The following is a 19,626-nucleotide window of genomic DNA, read 5'->3' as shown; positions in this document are numbered from 1 at the left end:
AGAAATTTTTTTTTTTTCACATGTGGAATGTTTTTTTAAATTAGCCCATTTTTGTTATAACGTAGGAAAAATATCTCTCAGATGGTAAACTTTATTCTAATATTTATTAAATAATTTAATATAAAGATAAGAGAATTCTTTTAAAAAAGATAAAAGAGAATTTGAATTTCTTATTTCTTTTAAATTCTTCTAAAACAGATTTTAACATTCCGAAGACTGTATTTTTGTGTGAAATTTTGGAAAAAAAAATCCTTTTTCTTTTTGCTTAGCAGTTTATTCCATAGTCAGTCTGTCAAACCTTAAGTAGGATTAAACATTTTAAACTTGCCAAGATACATACCTAAATGGCTTCATTAAGCTCTTAAAATCATAAGCTTGTTTAAATTCTCCTTTGTTATTGAGAAATGAATGAAAGAAAAATGCCATCCAAAAGAGCAAGACAACACATCATTAGTTAAACCATATAACAGAACCAGATTTCCAAGCTGTCAAAACATTTAGGATGCATTTAACTTAGGCTAAACTATCTGCTGAGATACAAGGATAAAACAACTTTAGATTATTTAAATGAAGTGAAAGTGACCCTGGTTTCAGTGTACAGAAATATTTATACTTTAATGAATGCTCTTAAAACTAAAAATACTTAACAGTGCTTACATTTAATCATTTGTTGAATTTATCAACATTAAAATCATTGCCCTCCCCCGCAAAAATTGCCCAACTTGTATCTTGCAAGTAAGTGAATTGAACATACACTTTTTAAAATAAATAATCTATTGCTAATAATTCTTTTTTTCATTTCTAATATCCTACTGGTCTTATTTATTTATTTTATTTTTTTGGCTGCATTGGGTCTTCATTGCTGCGTGCAGGCTTTCTCTAGTTGCGGCGAGCAGGGGCTACTCTTCGTTGTGGTGGCTTCTCTTGTTGCCAAGCACGGGACGGGCTCTAGGAGCATGGGCTTCAGTAGTTGTAGCGCATGAGCTCAGTAGTTGTGTCTTGCAGGCTCTAGAGCACAGGCTCAGTAGTTGTGGCACATGGGCTTAGTTGCTCCACGGCATGTGGGATCTTCCCGGACCAGGGCTCAAGCCCATGTCCCCTGAGTTGGCAGGCAGATTCTTAACCACTGCGCCACCAGGGAAGCCGGAACGTACACTTTTTTTTTTAAGATTTTTTTCTATTTTATTGAGATATAATTGACATTATAAAGATATAAACTTACAGTGCTGCATAAGTTTAAGGTGTGCAGCATAATGACGACTTACATATATTGCGAGATGATTACCACAATAAGTTTACTTAACATCCATAAACACACTTTTTAGGTGCCACATTAAGAGGGAAACAACAAATAATTTCATCACAGTTTGATTGTTGAGAAGCATCTACATGGTTTAGAGTGGCCTATATTTGCAAATTAACATATGGATATTAAAGAGAATCAGTGTACACACATTGAATATTTTCCTCACAGATAATTGACCACACAAGCATTGTATAGTTAGGAGTAATTTGGTTTTTATAGCCAATAATTTGAAGCAGGTAAAATGTATTGATACAACATGTCTATTGTAGTTTTCACAGCTTTCATTTCTGTCATGGCAGATACTCTTTAATTTGATGCAGATTCCTACTGTAGCTGTCATATGGAAATAATACCCTTATTCTGCATTTATTAGGCTTTACAAACCGTCTGCTCAGATTTTACCTAGGAGCACAATTTAAATTTGGTCTACAGTGGGACAGTGAAGACACTGTATACTTTCTTCTTAAGTCTCTTTTTAATTGGCGTATAGGCATACCTCAGAGATATTGCGGGTTTGGTCCCAGACCACTGCAATAAACCTAGTATTGTAAAAAAGCGAGTGACACAAAGTTTTTGGTTTCCCAGTGCATATAAAAGTTATGTTTACCCTATACTGTAAACTATTAAGTGTACAATAGCATTATGTCTAAGAAAACAATGTACATACCTTAATTTAAAAATACTTTATTGCTTACTCAGACATAGAAAGAATGAAATAATGCCATTTGCAGCAACATGGATAGACCTAGAGATTAACATACTAAGTGAAGTAAGTCAGACAGAGAAAGACAAAGATCATATGATATCAGTTACATGTGAAATCTAAAAAAAATGACACAAATAAACTTATTTACAAAACAGAAACAGACTCACAGACATAGAAAACAAACTTATGATTACCAAAGGGAAAGAGGGGGAGGGATAAATTAGGAGTTTGAGATTAACAGATATACATACTATATATAAAATAGGTAAATGACAAGGACCTACTGTATGGCACAGGGAAGTATATTCAATACCTTGCAATAACCTATAATGTAAAAGAAAAAAATTGCTAAAAAATGCTAATCATCATCTGAGCCTTCAGTGAGTTGTAATCTTTTTTGCTGGTGGAAGGTCTTACCTTGATATTGACGGCTGCTGACTGATCAGGGTCGTGGTTGCTAAAGGTTGGGGAGGCTGTGACAATTTCTTAAAATAAGACAACAGTGAAGATTGCTGCATCGATTGGCCCTTCCTTTCATGAATGATTTCCTGCAGCATGCAATGCTGCCTGATAGCACTTTACCCACAGTAGAACTTCTTTCAAAATTGGTTTTCAGTTTTGCTCACTTCGTGTCTCTCTGTCATATTTTGGTAATTCTCAAAATATTTCAAACTTTTTCATTGCTACCATATTTGTTATAGTGACTGATGATCTGTGATCCGTGATTTTTCAGGTAACTATTGTAATTATTTTGGGGTGCCATGAACTATGCCCATATAAGAGGGTGAACTTAATTCATAGATGCTGTGTGTGCTCTGACTGCTCCACTAACAGGCAGTTCTTGTCTCTCTCCCTCTCCTCAGGTCTCCCTATTCCCTGAGACACAACAATTTTTTGTGTTTTCAAAACAGGTTTTCAAACCCTGCCACTGCTTCATCAATTAAGTTTATGTAATATTGTAAATCCTTTGTATTCGTCTCAACAATCTTCACAGCATCTTCACCAGGAGTAGATTCCATCTCAAGAAACCACTTTCTTTGCTCATCCATAAAAAGCAACTCTGGACCCATTCAAGTTTTGTCATGAGATTGCAGCAATTCAGTCACATCTTCAGGCTCCACTTCTAATTCTAGTTCTCTTGCTCTTTCCACCACATCTGTAGTGACTTCCTCCACTGAAGTCTTGAAACCCTCAAAGTCATCCATGAGAGTTGGAATCAACTTCTTCCAAACTTCTGTTAATGTTGATATTTTGATCTCTTCCCATGAATCAAATATGCACTTAATGGCATCTAGAATGATGAATCCTTTCCAGATGGTTTTCAGTTTACTTTGTTCAGCTCCGTCAGAGGAATCACCGTCTCCAGCAGCTATAGCCTTATGCAATTGTTTCTTAAAGAATAAGACTTGAAAGTCAATATTACCCCTCAGTCCATGGGCTGCAGAATGGATGTTGTGTTAGGAGGCATGAAAACAACATGAATCTTGTTGTACATCTCCATCAGAGCTCTAGGGTAACCAGGTGCATTGTCAATGAGCAGGTTCCAGGGCACGTGGGCTCTGTAGTTTGCGGCACATGGGCTCTCTAGTTGAGGCACGCAAGCTCAGTGGTTGTGGCGCGTGGGCTTAGGTGCTCCATGTGGCATGTGGGAACCTAGTTCCCTGACCAGGGATCAAACCTGCATCCCCTGCGTTGGAAGGTGGATTCTTTACCACTGGACCACCAGGGAAGTCCCCAAGCAATAGTATTTTGAAAGGAATCTTTTTTTCTGAGCAGTAGTTCTCAACAGTGGGCTTAAAATAATAAACAGATGTGTTGTCATCAAGGCTTTGTTTTTCCATTTATAGAGCACAGGCAGAGTAGATTTAGCATAATTCTTAAGGGTCCTAGGATTTGGGGAATGGTAAATTAGCATTGTATTCAGCTGAAAGTCACCAGCTGCATTAGCCCCTAACAAGAGAGTCAGGCTATCCTTTGAAGCTTTGAAACCAGGCATTGGCTTCTCCTCTCGCTGTGAAAGTCCTAAATGGCATCTTCTTCCAGTAGAAGGATGTTTGGTCTGTATTGAAAATCTGTTCTTTAGTGTAGTCACCTTCGTTAATGATCGTTGCTAGAACTTCTGGATAACTTGCTGCAGCTTCTACATGAGCACTTGCTGCTTCACCTTGCACTTCTGTGTTATGGAGACGGCTTCTTTCCTTGAACCTCATGAACCAACATCTGCTAGCTTCAGACTTTTCTTCTGCAGCTTCCTCACCTCTCTCAGTCTTCATAGAATTGAAGAGAGTTAGGGCCTTGCTCTGGATTTGGCTTTGGCTTAAGGGAATGTTGTGGCTGGTTTGATTTTCTATCCAGATCATTAAAACTTTCTCCATATCAGCAGTAAGGCTGTTTCACCTTTTTTTATCATTTGTGTGTTCACTGGAGTAGCACTTTTCATTTCCTTCAGGAACTTTTCCTTTGCATCCACAACTTGGCTAACAGTCTGGTACAAGAGGGCTAGCTCTTAGCTTATCTCAATTTTCAACATGCCTTCCTCACTGAGCTTAATCATTTCTAGCTTTTGATCTAAAGTGAGAGATTTGCAACTCTTCCTTTCTATTGAACCATTAGAGGCCATTGTAGGGTTATAAATTGTCCTAATTTCAATATTGTTGTGTCTCAGGGAATAGGGAGGCCTGAGGAGAGGGAGAGAGACGAGAACTGCCTGTTAGTGGAGCAGTCAGAGCACACACAGCATCTATGAATTAAGTTCGCCCTCTTATATGGGCATAGTTCATGGCACCCCAAAATAATTACAATAGTTACCTCAAAGATCACGGATCACAGATCATCAGTCACTATAACAAATATGGTAGTAATGAAAAAGTTTGAAATATTTTGAGAATTACCAAAATGTGACACAGAGACACGAAGTGAGCAAATGCTCTTGGAAAAATGGTGCCCATAACCTTGCTCAATGCAGGGCTGCCACAAACCTTCAATCCATTAAAAAACACAGTATCTGTGAAGTGCAATAAAGTAAAGCACAATAAAATGAGGTATGCCTGAATTTATTTTAGACTTTCTAAGTATTAGGTTTAAAAATACACAGTGGTTAAGGAAAACATGTATATATTAACCCCAATTTTTTTTGATGGATTCCAATTTTTTTTCCATTGCACCTTTTTTCACTGATTATTTTTTTCAGTATGTTTGTATCAATAAATCTGTATAGCATTTATATTACATTTTTAAAAATCTGTCCAGAAAACTATTATTTTCTTAAATTATACTCTCCAAACAGTGCAAATCAAAACCTATACTCTTTATCTATTGTCCCAGATCCTTATTTTGCTTAAAAGTTTTTGACATAAATTTTTGGCCCTGCTGAAATACCTAAAATTTTAAAAATAAATTTTATTTTAGCAGTGGCTCAGCATGACGGTACCTTTTTTGGCCCATTTTTGAACAAAAATGAATTTCTGTTCTTTCTAAAAGTTCTGTCTTGAGTACAGGTTAGTATTCTAATACTAATATTTGAAGTAATATTTTAATAAGTCAGTAATGAAAATAGAGAACTATTTGAATTGATTTTGGTTAGATTTGGATTTCCTCCTGCTGAGCACTATGGTAGGCATTAGAGTTGTGGGAGATTAATCAGGACACTACTCTTAAGGATCTGCCATTCTAGTCAGGGAAACAAGATAAATTTATCAGAAAAAAAATAGAGAACAATGTAGTCAATACACAGTTAAGTATTGATTTATTTGCTTCATAATAGGGATTACATAAAAGCTGAGAGGAGAGAAGGATCACCAACAGGTAGAATAAAGAAAGATGTGGAAGGAAATGAAACTTGAGCTGAGCCTTGAAAGATGGGAATTACTTGGAGCAGAGAGAAGAGGGAAGGGCCTCCTGTGCAAGTGAACAAGTATTTTTAATGCTTAATCTTCTATTTCCCTTTGTCTTTCTTTCTAACCCCTGAGTTTATCTTCTTACTGTGTTCTGCCTTCAACTTGAGCAAGGACTCCCTGTTACCCTTTGTTGTCAGGTATCTTCCATTCCTGTTCTATACTTCTGCTTTATAGGACGTCACTTGGGCTTGAGATGGGTCTCTGCAGAGAAATTAGCTGTAGTAACTGAATTTTATGTTAATATAAAATCAGGCCTCTAATGATATTTTCTGATTAATGAAAAAATAATCATTTTCTTGCATTTTGGAGCACTGTTTTGAAATATTTGGGTTTGCAAGTCTTGTAATAACAGCTGATAAAATGAGGTAGCTCACATACCGACCTTATCAAACTACCTGGTACACAATGTAAATGGTTGTTGCTGCTGCCGCCTCCACTGTTAGTCAGGGGGAAATGTGAGATGCTGAATTTGGAGCAGGGCTGAACAGAGAGACCAGTAACAACTTTGCTTCTACCCCACCCCATCCTCATCCTTTTTGGGCAAACATATCAGAAAAAAAAAATGGTGAGATTATTGCTTTTGATTTTTTTTTTCTTTCCTTTTGGTAAGTTGACCATTTAGTTTATTCTGTATTGAAAACTTACCTAGAAATATCAAAGCAACTTGCCCAGTTTACCCTTACAGTTTTTTTTTTTCTCTTGGTGAGGGTTTTAAATAAGAGTAATTTTTTAGTTGACTCATTAATTTAATCCTAAAAGTATATGTTTTCTTTGGGTTTGTTTTATCACTATGTAAAATTTTGATTGAATTAGTTAAAAATCTAAAACTAGATAAATACCAAATAGGCATAGTATAATATTTACTTACAGGTCTTCTGCAAAGGACAGATGCTTCCTTTATTCTCCCTTGCCCTTTTGAATGCTGGGTTTCAGCCTAGAGCAAGTATTTACAGAGTTATTATGTGCCCTGAAACAACTACAACAGTGGTAATGTTGACCAACTCAACTGTAGGTCTAGGAACAGGATGGCCACGATTAAGAGTAAAATCCTGAAACATTTTCATTGATTGTTTCTGGGAAATAGCAGCCCTCTGGATTTCTTTTAATTTTTTAAAAAATTCATTTTTACCAGCTCTAGTTCCTTAGCTTTGTGCTCTTATCCTTTGCCAGCTTCATCCACATTCACCAAAAGTGATGTAAGTCTGAAAAAAGCAAGGAGGGCCAGTGCTCATGCATCAGAAATCCCTGAGCCTCCCCCTTTGCATCTACCTGTGACCATTTCCAAAACTGCTATTAATATTTCTCTGTCTGCTACTGATGCCAGGTCCACAGATGGCCATATTCTTGTACTATTGTCACTAAAAACATCATGTTCCCATTCTGAGTTGGATTTTCTTTTAATGCCTTGATACTATTGGAGTTTTGAAAGCTCTCAGTCTTCAGTGGGGGAGATCTCCACCAAACAACTATGCAGCCCCTCATGCTGTCCCACACCGTAGGTGCCCGTGTCAGATGATGGCCCCATTCTATCTAGGGAAAATGACATGAACAAAGAATCTTTTATTAGTTAGCATATTATTTGGTATGGTGTTAGATTAATTGAAATGATACTGGCCTATTTAAAATCAATTTCTTGTCATGAATTTGGTAAGAAATCATCTGATCCTACTTATTCTTACAGATAATAATCAAAAAATGGTCCATCCCTTGTCCTCTGACATTAAATTCTGTAGAGCAATACTTCCAGGTAATTGTTTTGTTTGGTTTCTTTTTCAGTTTCTTCCTTTTTATTTTAAGCTAAAAAGAAAAATAAAATATGACTAATAATGATTTTTTTCCTAATTAATAAAAAAGTAATGGCTATATTGCATTTTGGAACTTTGTTTTGAAATATTTTTATTTGAAAGCCCAGTAGTAATAAATTCATCTTGGTTTTTTTTGATGTATTCTAACTTTTAATGACTGTTGGTTTCTCTCTTTCCCCTCAATCCTCTTAAACAGATTTCAAATGCTACAGATGCTTGTAAACCAAAGCTCTTTCATTTCTCCAAAGAGGTGTGTAAGTTATCAACAGATACTTTTAGTTTTTTCACATTTCAAGTTTAAGAGGTTTGTGTAACAGGGTCTCTTAGGTCTTTTACCTATAACTAACTAATTTTCATGAAAGTGCTAAGTATAGGGCTGCTTACCAGAAGGTGGCCCATTATGAAACGGCCACCTTTTTTTTGGCACGCCTTTAAATGGAGCCTTTTTTAAATGGGCCACTGCCTAAAAGAACAGATTTACTGAATGTCTGGTCTGGCCAATAAGGTCCTCTGTGCATACAGACTTCCTGTTGCCCTCTGGACTTGTAAAGCTAAGTAGCCAATTATGTCAAAAACTCCTCCCCTGTGAGTAGAACCTTGGTCTGTGGCTAAACAGCCTCATCATTGGACCAGCAATTGAGCACTGCCAATATGTCTTCTGGCTGACATTCCAAAGTTGAAACTTATGATGCCTGTAGCAGAGGCAGAAGGACCAAGTCCCCCCTTGCCTTCTCTGAGAGAGGTAGGATATTTGAAATGCCTGCAAAAGCCCCTGAGCATCAGCAGAGGAGACAGGAAACTGATCTGAATGATCTCTACTTTACCATTCTGAAAGAGCCATATGTTCCTTGTTGCTGCAGGTTTCTTCATGTACACTTTGTGATTCTGCTAAAATGCAGGTCCCAGATACTAGAATCCCCACTACTCATGTATAACTCTATGAGTGTAGCATTTTAGTGTGATAACTCCTCCATGCAAAAATTTCCTTTTTATTCCCCAGAGTTCTTTTCCATTGTTGTTTTGTTTTGTTTTTGGCCGTGCCTTGCAGCTTATGGGATCTCAGTTCCCCAATCAGGGATTGAACCCCGGGCCACAGCAATGAAAGCCTGGAATCCTAACCACTAGGCCACCAGGGAACTCCCTTATTCCCCAGTTTTTAAATGAGAAATGTCTCTCTGGCCCCACAAGGGAGGTTACCACGTCTTTTACATGGTAAAGGCCTCCACGTGCCTTAAAGATTTAGGTAGGGTAATTGACAAGCCAGGAAACTGAGCAGTATATGAAAGAGAATTTGTGAATTGAATTTCATTCTCTTAATCTAGCCTTGGGAAATGCTACAGCTTTCCTTCCTGCCAGCTCTCCTCTGATATTTTAAGAGGCCTTGTGTCTGAAGATAGATCTACAGTCATCTGGAACTTCTTTTGCTGAAGAGCCTTAAGTTAGTTAAGGAGAAATTTTTTTAGAGTAGAAAAGAGAAAGTAAATCATTACCATCTATTTTGTAAAGACAGTGTTTTCATTTAGATGGTAACTGTTGTTTGCTTTGTAACTTTCTCTGGTTCTTAACTATTCTAATTTTAAAAAAACAACAACTTTTGTTCATATATTCCAGTGGATTTCTATGAATTTGTTGGTCTAGAATAAATCATGTTCATTCCCATCAAAAGAGACCCTAGTTATAGATGCTAAGATGTGATTAATATATTCAGTATTCTCTTAAGTTGGTACTTGAATTGAGTTGGTGAAAGCAGGTTCAAAAGCATTAACTATTATTGCTGCTTAGGGTAATAAGATGTTTTTGAGTTTCCTAATACATGCATTAGGAAAGACTGAGAATTACAATAAGATCATTTCTAAAATGTTATTATTTTTCATCTTACCTAAATGTTATTTATCTTACCTTAATTATTTTTATCTTACTGATACAATATAGAAGCAGCAATGATTGTAGTAAAACCAACCTGGTGTGGAAGCAGCCAAGAAATATTTTCACTAGTGTGGGCAATACAGCTATGAAGTAAAATATTTACTGGGGACCATAACTGTGTGTCTCGTTAAAAACAAAAAACCAAAAAAAAACCTCTTATTTTATAAACAGGTGATTCATGAAACATGAAAGAAATTTAACTAAATTGATTTTTTTTTTGGAGAACTGATTTTATTGTCAAATGAAGTAGTGGTTTCAACAGAGTAGCATTTAATAATTTCATCTTTAAAAAATTTTTTTTTCAGAGTGCTTATGCCATACCAACCATGGCTTTTTCATTTCTCTGCCACACCTCAATATTGCCCATATACTGTGAACTTCAAAGGTACTACAGAATCCTGGAATATTTAAAATGTATTAGTATGTCTTTTTACTTCTAGGACTTTCAGATTGAATAACATTCTCCTCTATGAATCCTTCCATCCCACCACTGGGTTGTAGGTGTTAGTTTAAAACAAAACAAAACAACCAAGACTTAGTTCTAAGTTGAGAATGTTTCTTTGAAGCATAGTCCTTTGTGCAGTAATTTCAAATCAAGAATTGTAGTGTGTAGTTATTAGAGAACCAGGTCTTGAATGATTAAGGAATCCTTTTGAATAGCTTGGGAGATATTTATCTATTTAGATATAATTCAGATCACAGATTCTAATTTTACCATTTTTTTTCTTTTAGACCTTCTAAGAAAAGGATGCAGAATGTAACCAATACAGCAATTGCTTTAAGTTTTCTCATTTATTTTATATCCGCACTCTTTGGGTACCTCACTTTTTATGGTAAGTATATTATTTCGTTATAGATGACAAAATAAATTGTTCTGTAGTTGATCTCACACCTGAATATGGACTTTGTTTCTGCCTTTCATTAGCAAGTTAATTTGTTCAGGCTGCCAGAATTCAGTGCACCACTGTGGTGGCTCTACGGGCCTTAAAGAACTGATTTTCCTTCTCTTAAAAAGGTGGATCAAATTCAAGATTGATAACTTTATATGGAAATTTTCTTAAACACCCAAGTAAAATCTCGGGCTTAGAAACATTGAAGTCTTTCTACGAGAAAAAAAAAAAGTGCAATAATGATTTTATTTTTTTTTAATTGAGAATTCAATATGTTAGACTCTAGTTCAGCAGTTTGGGAGGTTGAGAGAATCAGTCATCTTAATTGCAAACGAACAAGTTGAGAAAGGAAAGGGTTTTACCTGGACTATAGTTGTACCCTTATGTCAGAGACCTCTGCCTTTAGATTTAATTCACACAGTTCTGCAGTGTGTATTCTGTGCTTTGCCATGAACTTTCTCTCTAAATTTTTAAAGGATTCTTTTAAATTCATAAAATAAAAGTAAAATTTTCTTTTATTTACTTTTGAAAAGTTATGTGCTTGGTGAGTTTTTTTCTCTTCTGGTAAGAACCTCAAGAAAAAGTAAAACTTAAAAGTCTAGAACAAGAAAAAAAATTGTAAGCTCTCTTGTTAAATTTGCAAACGCACTTGTTTAATTTGCAAACAAACACTTTATAACAAACTGCACTCGGTTTGTCAAATCCTTGAATACACTTTTCAGTTTATGAATGCCCCTATAACAACGCTCCAGGTAGATGGCTATTGTTACTTTTGTGATATTTAGCTGTTATGACTCTAATTTCACCGTCAGTGGCCTTGTGCATGTGTTTCAGGTTTTAGACATTCACGATGGCTTGTAATGGTGCTTTGCTTACCCTCCAGAGTTTTTTCAGGTCTGACAAGTTTTTGGACATTTACTTGTATAACTACCTTTCCTAAGCCCAGTGGAAAGAGTATGAATTTTGAAACCCAACAAATATGATTCAAAAAACCACTGTGCTCTAACCAGCTGTGTGGCCTTGAACCAGGGTACTTCACCTTGTACTATCTTCATCTCCTAATCTGTAACACAGGGATAATTGTATAGAGTTATATTGAAGAGGAAATAAGTTATATGGAAAATGCCTGTTACAGTATCTGGCACATAGCCATCTTCCACAAAGGAGAGCTACTGCTAGTGGTGTATTATCATCACTGTTACCATTATTATTGCAATTTTCATAATTTCAGGTGCTCTTTTTTCAGCACTGTACTTCTCTTCTTACTGTCATTAATGAAACTTAATTTAAATATGGTAACTTTTCAGTATATTATTATCAGTGTATTATCTTAGACTTTTCAGTGTGTGAGAAAATTATAATTGCTCTATATAGTCCTTTTCTTGCTAACTCTGTGTCATTTCAACACTAATAAAGGTGACTGATGAATCTAAATCTGCTCTTGCATTTTTGTACTATGTTGAATAAGAGTGGTAGAGCTCTGTACACACCATCCGGAAGAGCGTTACTTCCTACTTCCAACATGAGCATGGATACACTACAGGGAAAGTTAAAGCAGATGGTTAAACTTTTTTAATCATTGTTAAGGAAATAAAATTCTTGAAATGCATAAACTCTATTTTTGCTTGTTGCGTTTGTCTTCGTACAGAGTTGAGCACAGTGATGCTTTTCTATAACAATGAGATACTACAGCAGGGTCTTTGTTGGGATTCAGCAAAAACTTAGTAGAATAGCTGTATATTTTTATAAATTGAAATCATCACCTGGCACAAATACTATTATATTTAGGGATCTTCCAAAATTGAGAAAAAGTCCAAAAACTGGACCTCCTTTTCTTCCCTATGGATCAATAGAGCTATCTGGAAGAAACCTCAAATGGCCTACCAATTTCCAGGACAGCTGAAAAGTAGTTGCAAAAATATTACCACGAGATATTAGAAGCTATGTTAAATTATAAGAAAATTTAGATGGAAAGGGATGTGGAGGAAGGATGGATGCTAATGCATTTATTGAGCTAACATTTATTCTGTATGTGCCAGGTGTTTTATTATATATATTGCCTAACTCAGTCCTTATGATGACTCTGCAAGATACAGGCTCAGATAGGTTGGGCACTTTGGCCAGTACCTGCAACTAATGAATAATGAGTTGGGATTTGTATCCAATTCTGACTCTTTCCAGAGTCAATGCCTTTATTACTGTGCTGCCTCCTCAGGAATTATGCCACAGAATCCAGATTCCCTTCATTCCAAGTTTTTCACAAAGTGAACTTTTGGAAAAACCTTGCTCACTTAAGCTCCAGGCATATCTATCTATCTATCTATCTATCTATCTATTTTTGCCTTAACACAGAGGCTAAATATTTTCATCATGTACGTGAAATGTTTCCTACACAGCCATTTTCCTGGTTATCAAGTAAAGCTGTTGTCTCTGACTTAGCCCTTTTCCACTGATGCAGATTCTTTAGAATAGCCACGCTTTATGTAATGGAGAAATACGGATCTAAGAAAATCACATGGTAGGCTGGTAAGTAGGTGATAGATAGATAGATAGAAGGAAGGAAAGAAAGAAAGAAAGAATGATATAAAAGTTCCTTCTCCAAAGACAGAAGAAGATTCAGATATTGATTTGCTATTCACAGTGTTTCTTTTTTGGGTTGAAAGTCTTTTACACTATATTTCTATTGGAATAGCAGTAGCTCTCAGTCTTACAGAAAGAAATTGCTGATTGAGCTTGAGACCTTATCAGAAGGGCTTGTCACAAATTAACGCCTTCAACTCATTTTATAGGTGAGTAGCTTAAGTCCAAGAGGTGAAGTGACCTGTCTCACAATTAGTGGCATGTCTCCTGAATATTAATCCAGTGATCTTTCTGTTACTCTGTGATAATCTTTATAAACTTCATCCCCTGTTTGACAGTGTGTATTAAACAGGGCAGCCTCCTGACTTCAATAGAAGATATAACTTGCAGAGATCACCATCAGGTTCTTCCTGAGATTTGCAGAGATTTGTCTGAATGCAGAGAAGTGTGTTGTACTCTATCCCTTGCATAAGGCTCAGCTAGGAACACAGAATTGACTGGCTCAGGAAAAAGGTTTTTGTCTTGGGAAAGTAGAAAGTAGACATGTAACAGGTAATTTGAATTTATAATCTAGTTCTTCAGGCTTCTGGAGCTGCTTGGGATCCTTTCATTCAGTGCTCTCAAGGCTTAGTTAATATCTAAATTTTATCAGATTAAAGGGACCAATAAGTATGTACCTAGATTAATAATATTGGCTCTGATTACAGATGTTAAAGCCTTATAAGGTAAGGAATAAAAAGTGTTCCTCTGATAAACCAGGCCAATACCCAAATGTTGCATAATAACCAGACCATTTTAAAAGTCTACAAAGTTCTTAAGCAGTGTTAATAGCTCATTTTTATGATTCATAAAGTGGAAATAAAATAGTTTGCTATATTTTTCCAAAGAGTCACAAGTATCTCACATATTTGGGACTAGAATCCAGCTTTCCTGGCTCTTCTTAATCTCTTATTTGGTCCATTAGTCCCACGTTATATCAAGTATGTCTTTGATACTTTCAACAATTAGTTTCTATCCCATTTCCATTATTACTAATCTAGTTCAAATTCTCATTACCTCTCAGTGGTTATGACAGTAGCCTTCTAACTGTTATTCCTGTTTTGGGCCTCTTTTTCTTCCAATTTGTCTTCCTGCTTAGTTCAGGTCATAATGCACTGTTCTTCAGAAGCCATTGCATCTCTGTGGCCTACCAGATTGAGTCCAGACCCTAAGAAGAGCTCTGTTACTGGTCTTAAATGCATTTCCAGCCTTATCACCCACTACTCTCTTTTCTCTACCACACAGTCTTTCAGCCTCTGAAGTGCTATTGGGCTGCTCATTTTCTCGGTTGCGTATTGCTACCAGAGAGAATTTCTTCCCCACATCTTTTGAATGTCAGCACACATACATTAAGTCATGTCATGTTCACAGTAACTCTGTAGGTCAATATATTATTGTCCACATTTTACAAATGTAAAAACTCAGAGAAGTTAAGTTGCTAGTAAGAGTAGGATTTGAATCTTAGACTGTTTGATCACAGAATTCAAGCCCCTCTACTACCCTGCTGCTCACTATATCATGATGACTCTTCTCAAGTCTTCTTGGATTTCGTTCATATTCATCCCAAAGCCATAGTTATCTTTCCCTGTTCAGAATCACCATAGCTCTTTGTTTAGACCTTCTTCTTCCGCTTAAGTGTGTCTGTGTTTACACACTTTCTATTATATGTGTGTGTCTTCATCTTATCTCCCCTTTAAATTTTAAAGTATTTGAAAACAGAGGTGTATTTGATTTGTTTTTTTATTTTCTCCAAAGTGACTTTTCCAAACTGTATGGTCTCAAATTAAAAAGACAAACAACAACAAAAAAAACCCCACAATTCTATTTTAAGTACAAACTCATCTTTCCCTACAAGGCAGTGATATGGAGTGTTCTTGAGAACTCTCACTCTTAATAGCCCTCCTCTGGCTTGGAGTGAGGAAGACCTGAGGATAGAAGAACACCAGGGAGCAAAGCATGGTCAGCTTGTTCAGATTCTGTCACTGACTACCACACTGGCTTGCTAAGGAAGCCATTACCCTTGCTAAGGAAGCCATTATCCTTGCTAAGGAAGCATTCTCTTTTATGAAAGATGAATCTATAGATGAAATGTTGATGAAGCAGGTAGCATGCACGAAACTATAAGATCCTAGAAAACATTGCAATATTAAGGAAAGGCTTTGACATCAAAACAATTTGGGAGTACAGCTCTGCCAGGTCTGCCCCTTTGTACTGTATGATCTTGGGCAAGTCAGTTAATAATTTTTAGCCTAGCTACCTATCTTATATTGTTATCATAAGGACCAAATTCAGTAGTATACATGAAAGCACTTTATAAAAGTGTTGTTCAAAACCTTCAGATTATGGAAAAGTTCTAAAGAGATTTTCTTAAATGTATATTCATTGTCATAATTTTAGAGATTCTGCCTGGGCCAATTTCTAGTTTCATTAAAAGAAAACACTGTAGGTTTCCAGAAGATACTTACTTAATGTCTCTGTGTTTCATAGGATAGGAAAAAGGCCAGAGATGGATTTGGTACCGGGAATCCAAAATCTGTTAAGATCCGTTTGTGCAAAGGAAAATAATGTTACTGTTATTAACATCTTAGTAGTTTATAATGTGATCCTTATTATTGTTTTTTAAATCTGCAGACAGTGTGGCGTCAGAATTACTACAAGGTTATAGTAAATACTTGCCACATGATGTTGTCGTCATGACTGTGAAGTTATGCATACTATTTGCTGTGCTTTTGACAGTCCCTCTAATCCACTTCCCTGTAAGTACTCTTAAAGGTTTTGTTGCCTGGTGTAGCAGCTCCCTAATATGGCAACACTAATTCTTTACAGACTAGAATGTTTGAATCACATCTAGTCTTGTATATCTTATTCATTTGTCCAGTAATTGATCAAAGACCTCATACTTGCCTATGGCCCCATGAAAGCACAAAAATAACAGTGAACCGCTAAACTAATTTGTGCTTTTTCAGATTTAGTTTAGATTTACGCTCTCCCACAGCATTGTTTCCAATTTAGAGACTATAGTTCTTCTAAAGTTTTTTGGGGTTTTTTTCCCCCTTTAATTCTGTATTCTGTTTTCAAAAGAATGTGCGTGAAGAGGAAAAAGTCAAGTCAGCAAAAATAAGCTCCTTCTAGTTTATTGGAAATTTATTTTCACATAGACGTTCTAGTCTAATCTTAGTCACGGATTTTATTTGCTCTAGAGTTATAGTTTAAGGGGCACAGCAGATCATCACTCGGCATTTAGTTGCCATATGTAAGACTCCTGAGAATTTCTGGGAGAATGGAATCATAGGCTTTGGGTACAGATGCTTCTAGTGGACGACTTGAGCCCCTGAACGGGGAGCTCCTTGAGACTGGGGCCTCCTCCCTGCGGGGACCGCAGCACCAGGAGTGCAGCGGGGGCTGGGTAAATGCTTGTGGGACAGGACTGCCTGTTGCCCGCCTTAGCAGTAGAGAGCATCATGAACTAGTTTTCACATTTACATGCTGTGAAACAGATAATATAACATAAAACAGCAAATGGTATTTCTTTATCATGCCATGACTTCTTTTTCTGTTTTAAACCATTTCTTCTTTTATCTGTTGAATTTCATGAAAATGATACTCTGTGATTTCTTCACAAAGTGTTATTGTTGGTAATTTTGAACATTATACAACTGAAAGAAATTGCATGTGAAAATTTTTTCAAGAATAAAATCAAAACAGTTTTTATGAAGCTCACACAGATAGGTATATTTCTCAGTTTTTGTGCAATAAATACCTTACAGTAATAGTTTATGCCATATTTTTGGAATCTAAATGGTTTAGAGGGCAAGAATATCATGGTAACTGTACCATACATGTGTTTCCCTAAGCAAGTAGTTTGGCTTTGTTACCTCCTCTTTGCTTAAATCTTTTTCTGTTATACAGGCAAGGAAAGCTTTAATGATGATGTTTTTCTCCAATTTTCCATTCTCATGGATTCGCCATTCTTTGATCACTATAGCTCTCAATATTATGATTGTTTTACTTGCGATATATGTTCCTGACATTAGGAATGTACTTGGTGTAGTTGGTAAGTTTTCTATTTCAAAAATTCCATTTTCTAAAATAGATTAAATTGTCATCCAGTCTCACATCTGAATCTGGCAATATTATTTTCTTTTCCTCCCCACTTTAAGGTTCCAGTACATCAACATGTTTGATTTTTGTGTTCCCGGGACTGTTTTATCTTAAACTGAGCAGAGAGGATTTTCTCTCATGGAAAAAGTTGGGGGTAGGTTGATTTTTGTTTGTTTCTTTTAAGAATCTTATTTTAAGAAATAACTTGTCATTTTATAATTAAGTATTTTACCTACCTCACGAAAGTTAATGTATTTTGAACTATAATGTACATTATTGGAGCACGTGAAGGTTTAAAATAATGCGCTAATTGTTCTTTATCTTTTTTCCTTATTTCCACAGGCGTTTGTTTTGCTCATCTTTGGTATTTTGGTTGGTAATTTTAGTTTAGCACTCATTATTTTTAATTGGATTAATAAGTGAAAGAAATCTTTTCCCACGTCTTTTGCTGAATGATTTACCTCCAAATGCAAAAAGGAATTATTCTGGAAGGCACCTTGGATGATCCTCTTTATATGGCCTAACATTTTTGCAAACATTGACAGAAAAGCAGAACAAAACAGGAGTCGGTAGGGGAAAGTAGACATAGCAGTTTTAATCAAAATAAGAAACTCAGAATGCTCTTAAATATGTTGAGCATCTTTTGTTTGTGGTTTTTTTTTAATTAACGGACTTTATTTTTTAGGGTAGTTTTAACGTTTACAGAAATAATTGAACAGAATGTACAGAGAGTTCTCATATATTCCCTCACTCCAGCACACCCATAGTGTCCCACATTACTAACATCTTGCATTAGTGAAGTACAGTTGTTATACTTGATGAGCCAACTTTGATACATTACTATTAACTGAAGTACATAGTTTACAGTAGGGTTCACTTTTGATGCAACCACTGATCTTTTTACTGTCTCCATAAACACCATGAGCATTCCCCATGAGCCTTTTCTAAAATGTCATTTGGTGGAATCATATAGTATCTAACCTTTCGGGCTGGCTTCTTTCACTTAGCAATGTGTGTTTAAGTTTCCTCCGTGTCTTTTCATAGCTTGATAGCTCTTTTTTTTTAATCACTGACAATATTCCATTGTATGGATGTACCACAGTTTGTTTTTCCATTCACCTGTTGAATGACCTCTTGTTTGCTTCCAAATTTTGGCATTTGTGAATAAAGCTGCTACAAACATTTGTATGCAGACTTTTGTGTGGACAGAAATTTTCAGCTTATTTGGGTTAATACCAAAGACTATTTTTTAGCAATTGATGCATGGTATGGTAGAATATTTAGTCTTATAAGAAACTGCCCAACTGCCTTCCAAAGTGGCTGTAACATTTTGCAGTCCTGCCAGCAATGTGTGAGAGTTCCTGTTGTTCCACATCCTTGCCGACATCGGGTGTGGTCAGTGTTTGGGATTTTCACCATTCTAATGGGTGTGCAGTTGTATCTCATTGTTGTTTTAATTTGTATTTCCCTATTGACATATGATGTTGAGCATCTTTTCACATGTTTATTTGCCATCTGTATATTTCCTTTGGTGAGGTTCAGATTTTTAAAATTGGGCTGTTTTTACATTGTTGAGTTTTAAGCATTCTTTGTATATTTTAGACACCAGTCCTTTATCAGATATGTGTTTCACAAAGATTTTCTCCCAGTCTGTGAGTTGCCTTTTCATTCTCTTAACAACATCTTTCACAGAGAAGTTTTTAATGTTATTAAATATATTGAGACAATTTTTTATTTTTAAAGAAATCAGTATATTGTTTATATACAAAATTGAATTTTAGTTCGTAGGTTAATGTCAACATCAGTCACCAATAACAAAACTGTTGGATTATTTCACTTGGTATTTTGCCCTGACTCCAAATCCTAAGAAACTTTTGTGATTTTCCTCTGTCGTGCAGTATGAGATAGAGCTGTGATGACTGGCTGTGGATTTGAAAGTTCTCTGAGCTTTCTCATTTGTCACTAAAACATGTGACTTTCTACTTGGCGAACAGAGACAAATATTGATGATTTATGTCATACTTTGTTTGGAGGTTATAGATCGTTCCAGTCTTCACATTGATGTGGCTTATTCCTGGTTGGAAACCAGGAGCTAGGTGCCTCCCTCCCCTACTGCCCCAGGGAGTATTCTTGTAAAGGGCACCTTGTTAGCAGCCTACCAAAGCCAGGGTGTATCAGTAAAAATGTAATCCTACCCCTGCACACATGTAAAGTAGAGAATTACATGCAAAGTGCCAATTTGCATGTATGGAAATGCACACTTTTGCTGGTGCCCCCTTGCTTCCCCCTTAGGAAATGGGCTGAAAAATTGACAACTGAGTTAAGTTTCCTCTTTGGCAACTTGAGATCAGCATAGTGTAATGGAAAAGGTCCAGGT

At 36.1% G+C, this 19,626-nt stretch overlaps 1 protein-coding gene across 3 annotated transcripts in view; it reads left to right on the top strand.

Annotated features, from left to right (window-relative positions):
• The window catches only part of SLC38A6 (solute carrier family 38 member 6), a 74,244-nt gene extending 55,811 nt beyond the window's left edge, over positions 1-18,433 (top strand). For all 3 annotated transcript variants that reach the window (XM_019923183.3, XM_019923190.3, XM_033851081.2), the window contains exons 9-16: positions 7,590-7,655; positions 7,910-7,963; positions 9,945-10,024; positions 10,372-10,472; positions 15,780-15,904; positions 17,058-17,202; positions 17,309-17,403; positions 17,592-18,433. In XM_019923183.3, coding sequence (XP_019778742.2) covers positions 7,590-7,655; positions 7,910-7,963; positions 9,945-10,024; positions 10,372-10,472; positions 15,780-15,904; positions 17,058-17,202; positions 17,309-17,403; positions 17,592-17,672 — 747 coding nt within the window. In that variant the 3' untranslated portion in view covers positions 17,673-18,433. The remainder of the gene's footprint in view (positions 1-7,589; positions 7,656-7,909; positions 7,964-9,944; positions 10,025-10,371; positions 10,473-15,779; positions 15,905-17,057; positions 17,203-17,308; positions 17,404-17,591) is intronic.
• The last annotated feature ends 1,193 nt before the right edge of the window (positions 18,434-19,626 follow it).

Source organism: Tursiops truncatus, chromosome 2 (assembly GCF_011762595.2).
Source record: "Tursiops truncatus isolate mTurTru1 chromosome 2, mTurTru1.mat.Y, whole genome shotgun sequence".
Lineage (NCBI taxonomy): Eukaryota > Metazoa > Chordata > Mammalia > Artiodactyla > Delphinidae > Tursiops > Tursiops truncatus.
Note: the sequence above shows the minus strand (reverse complement) of the source record. Positions and strands in the feature narration are given on the sequence as shown.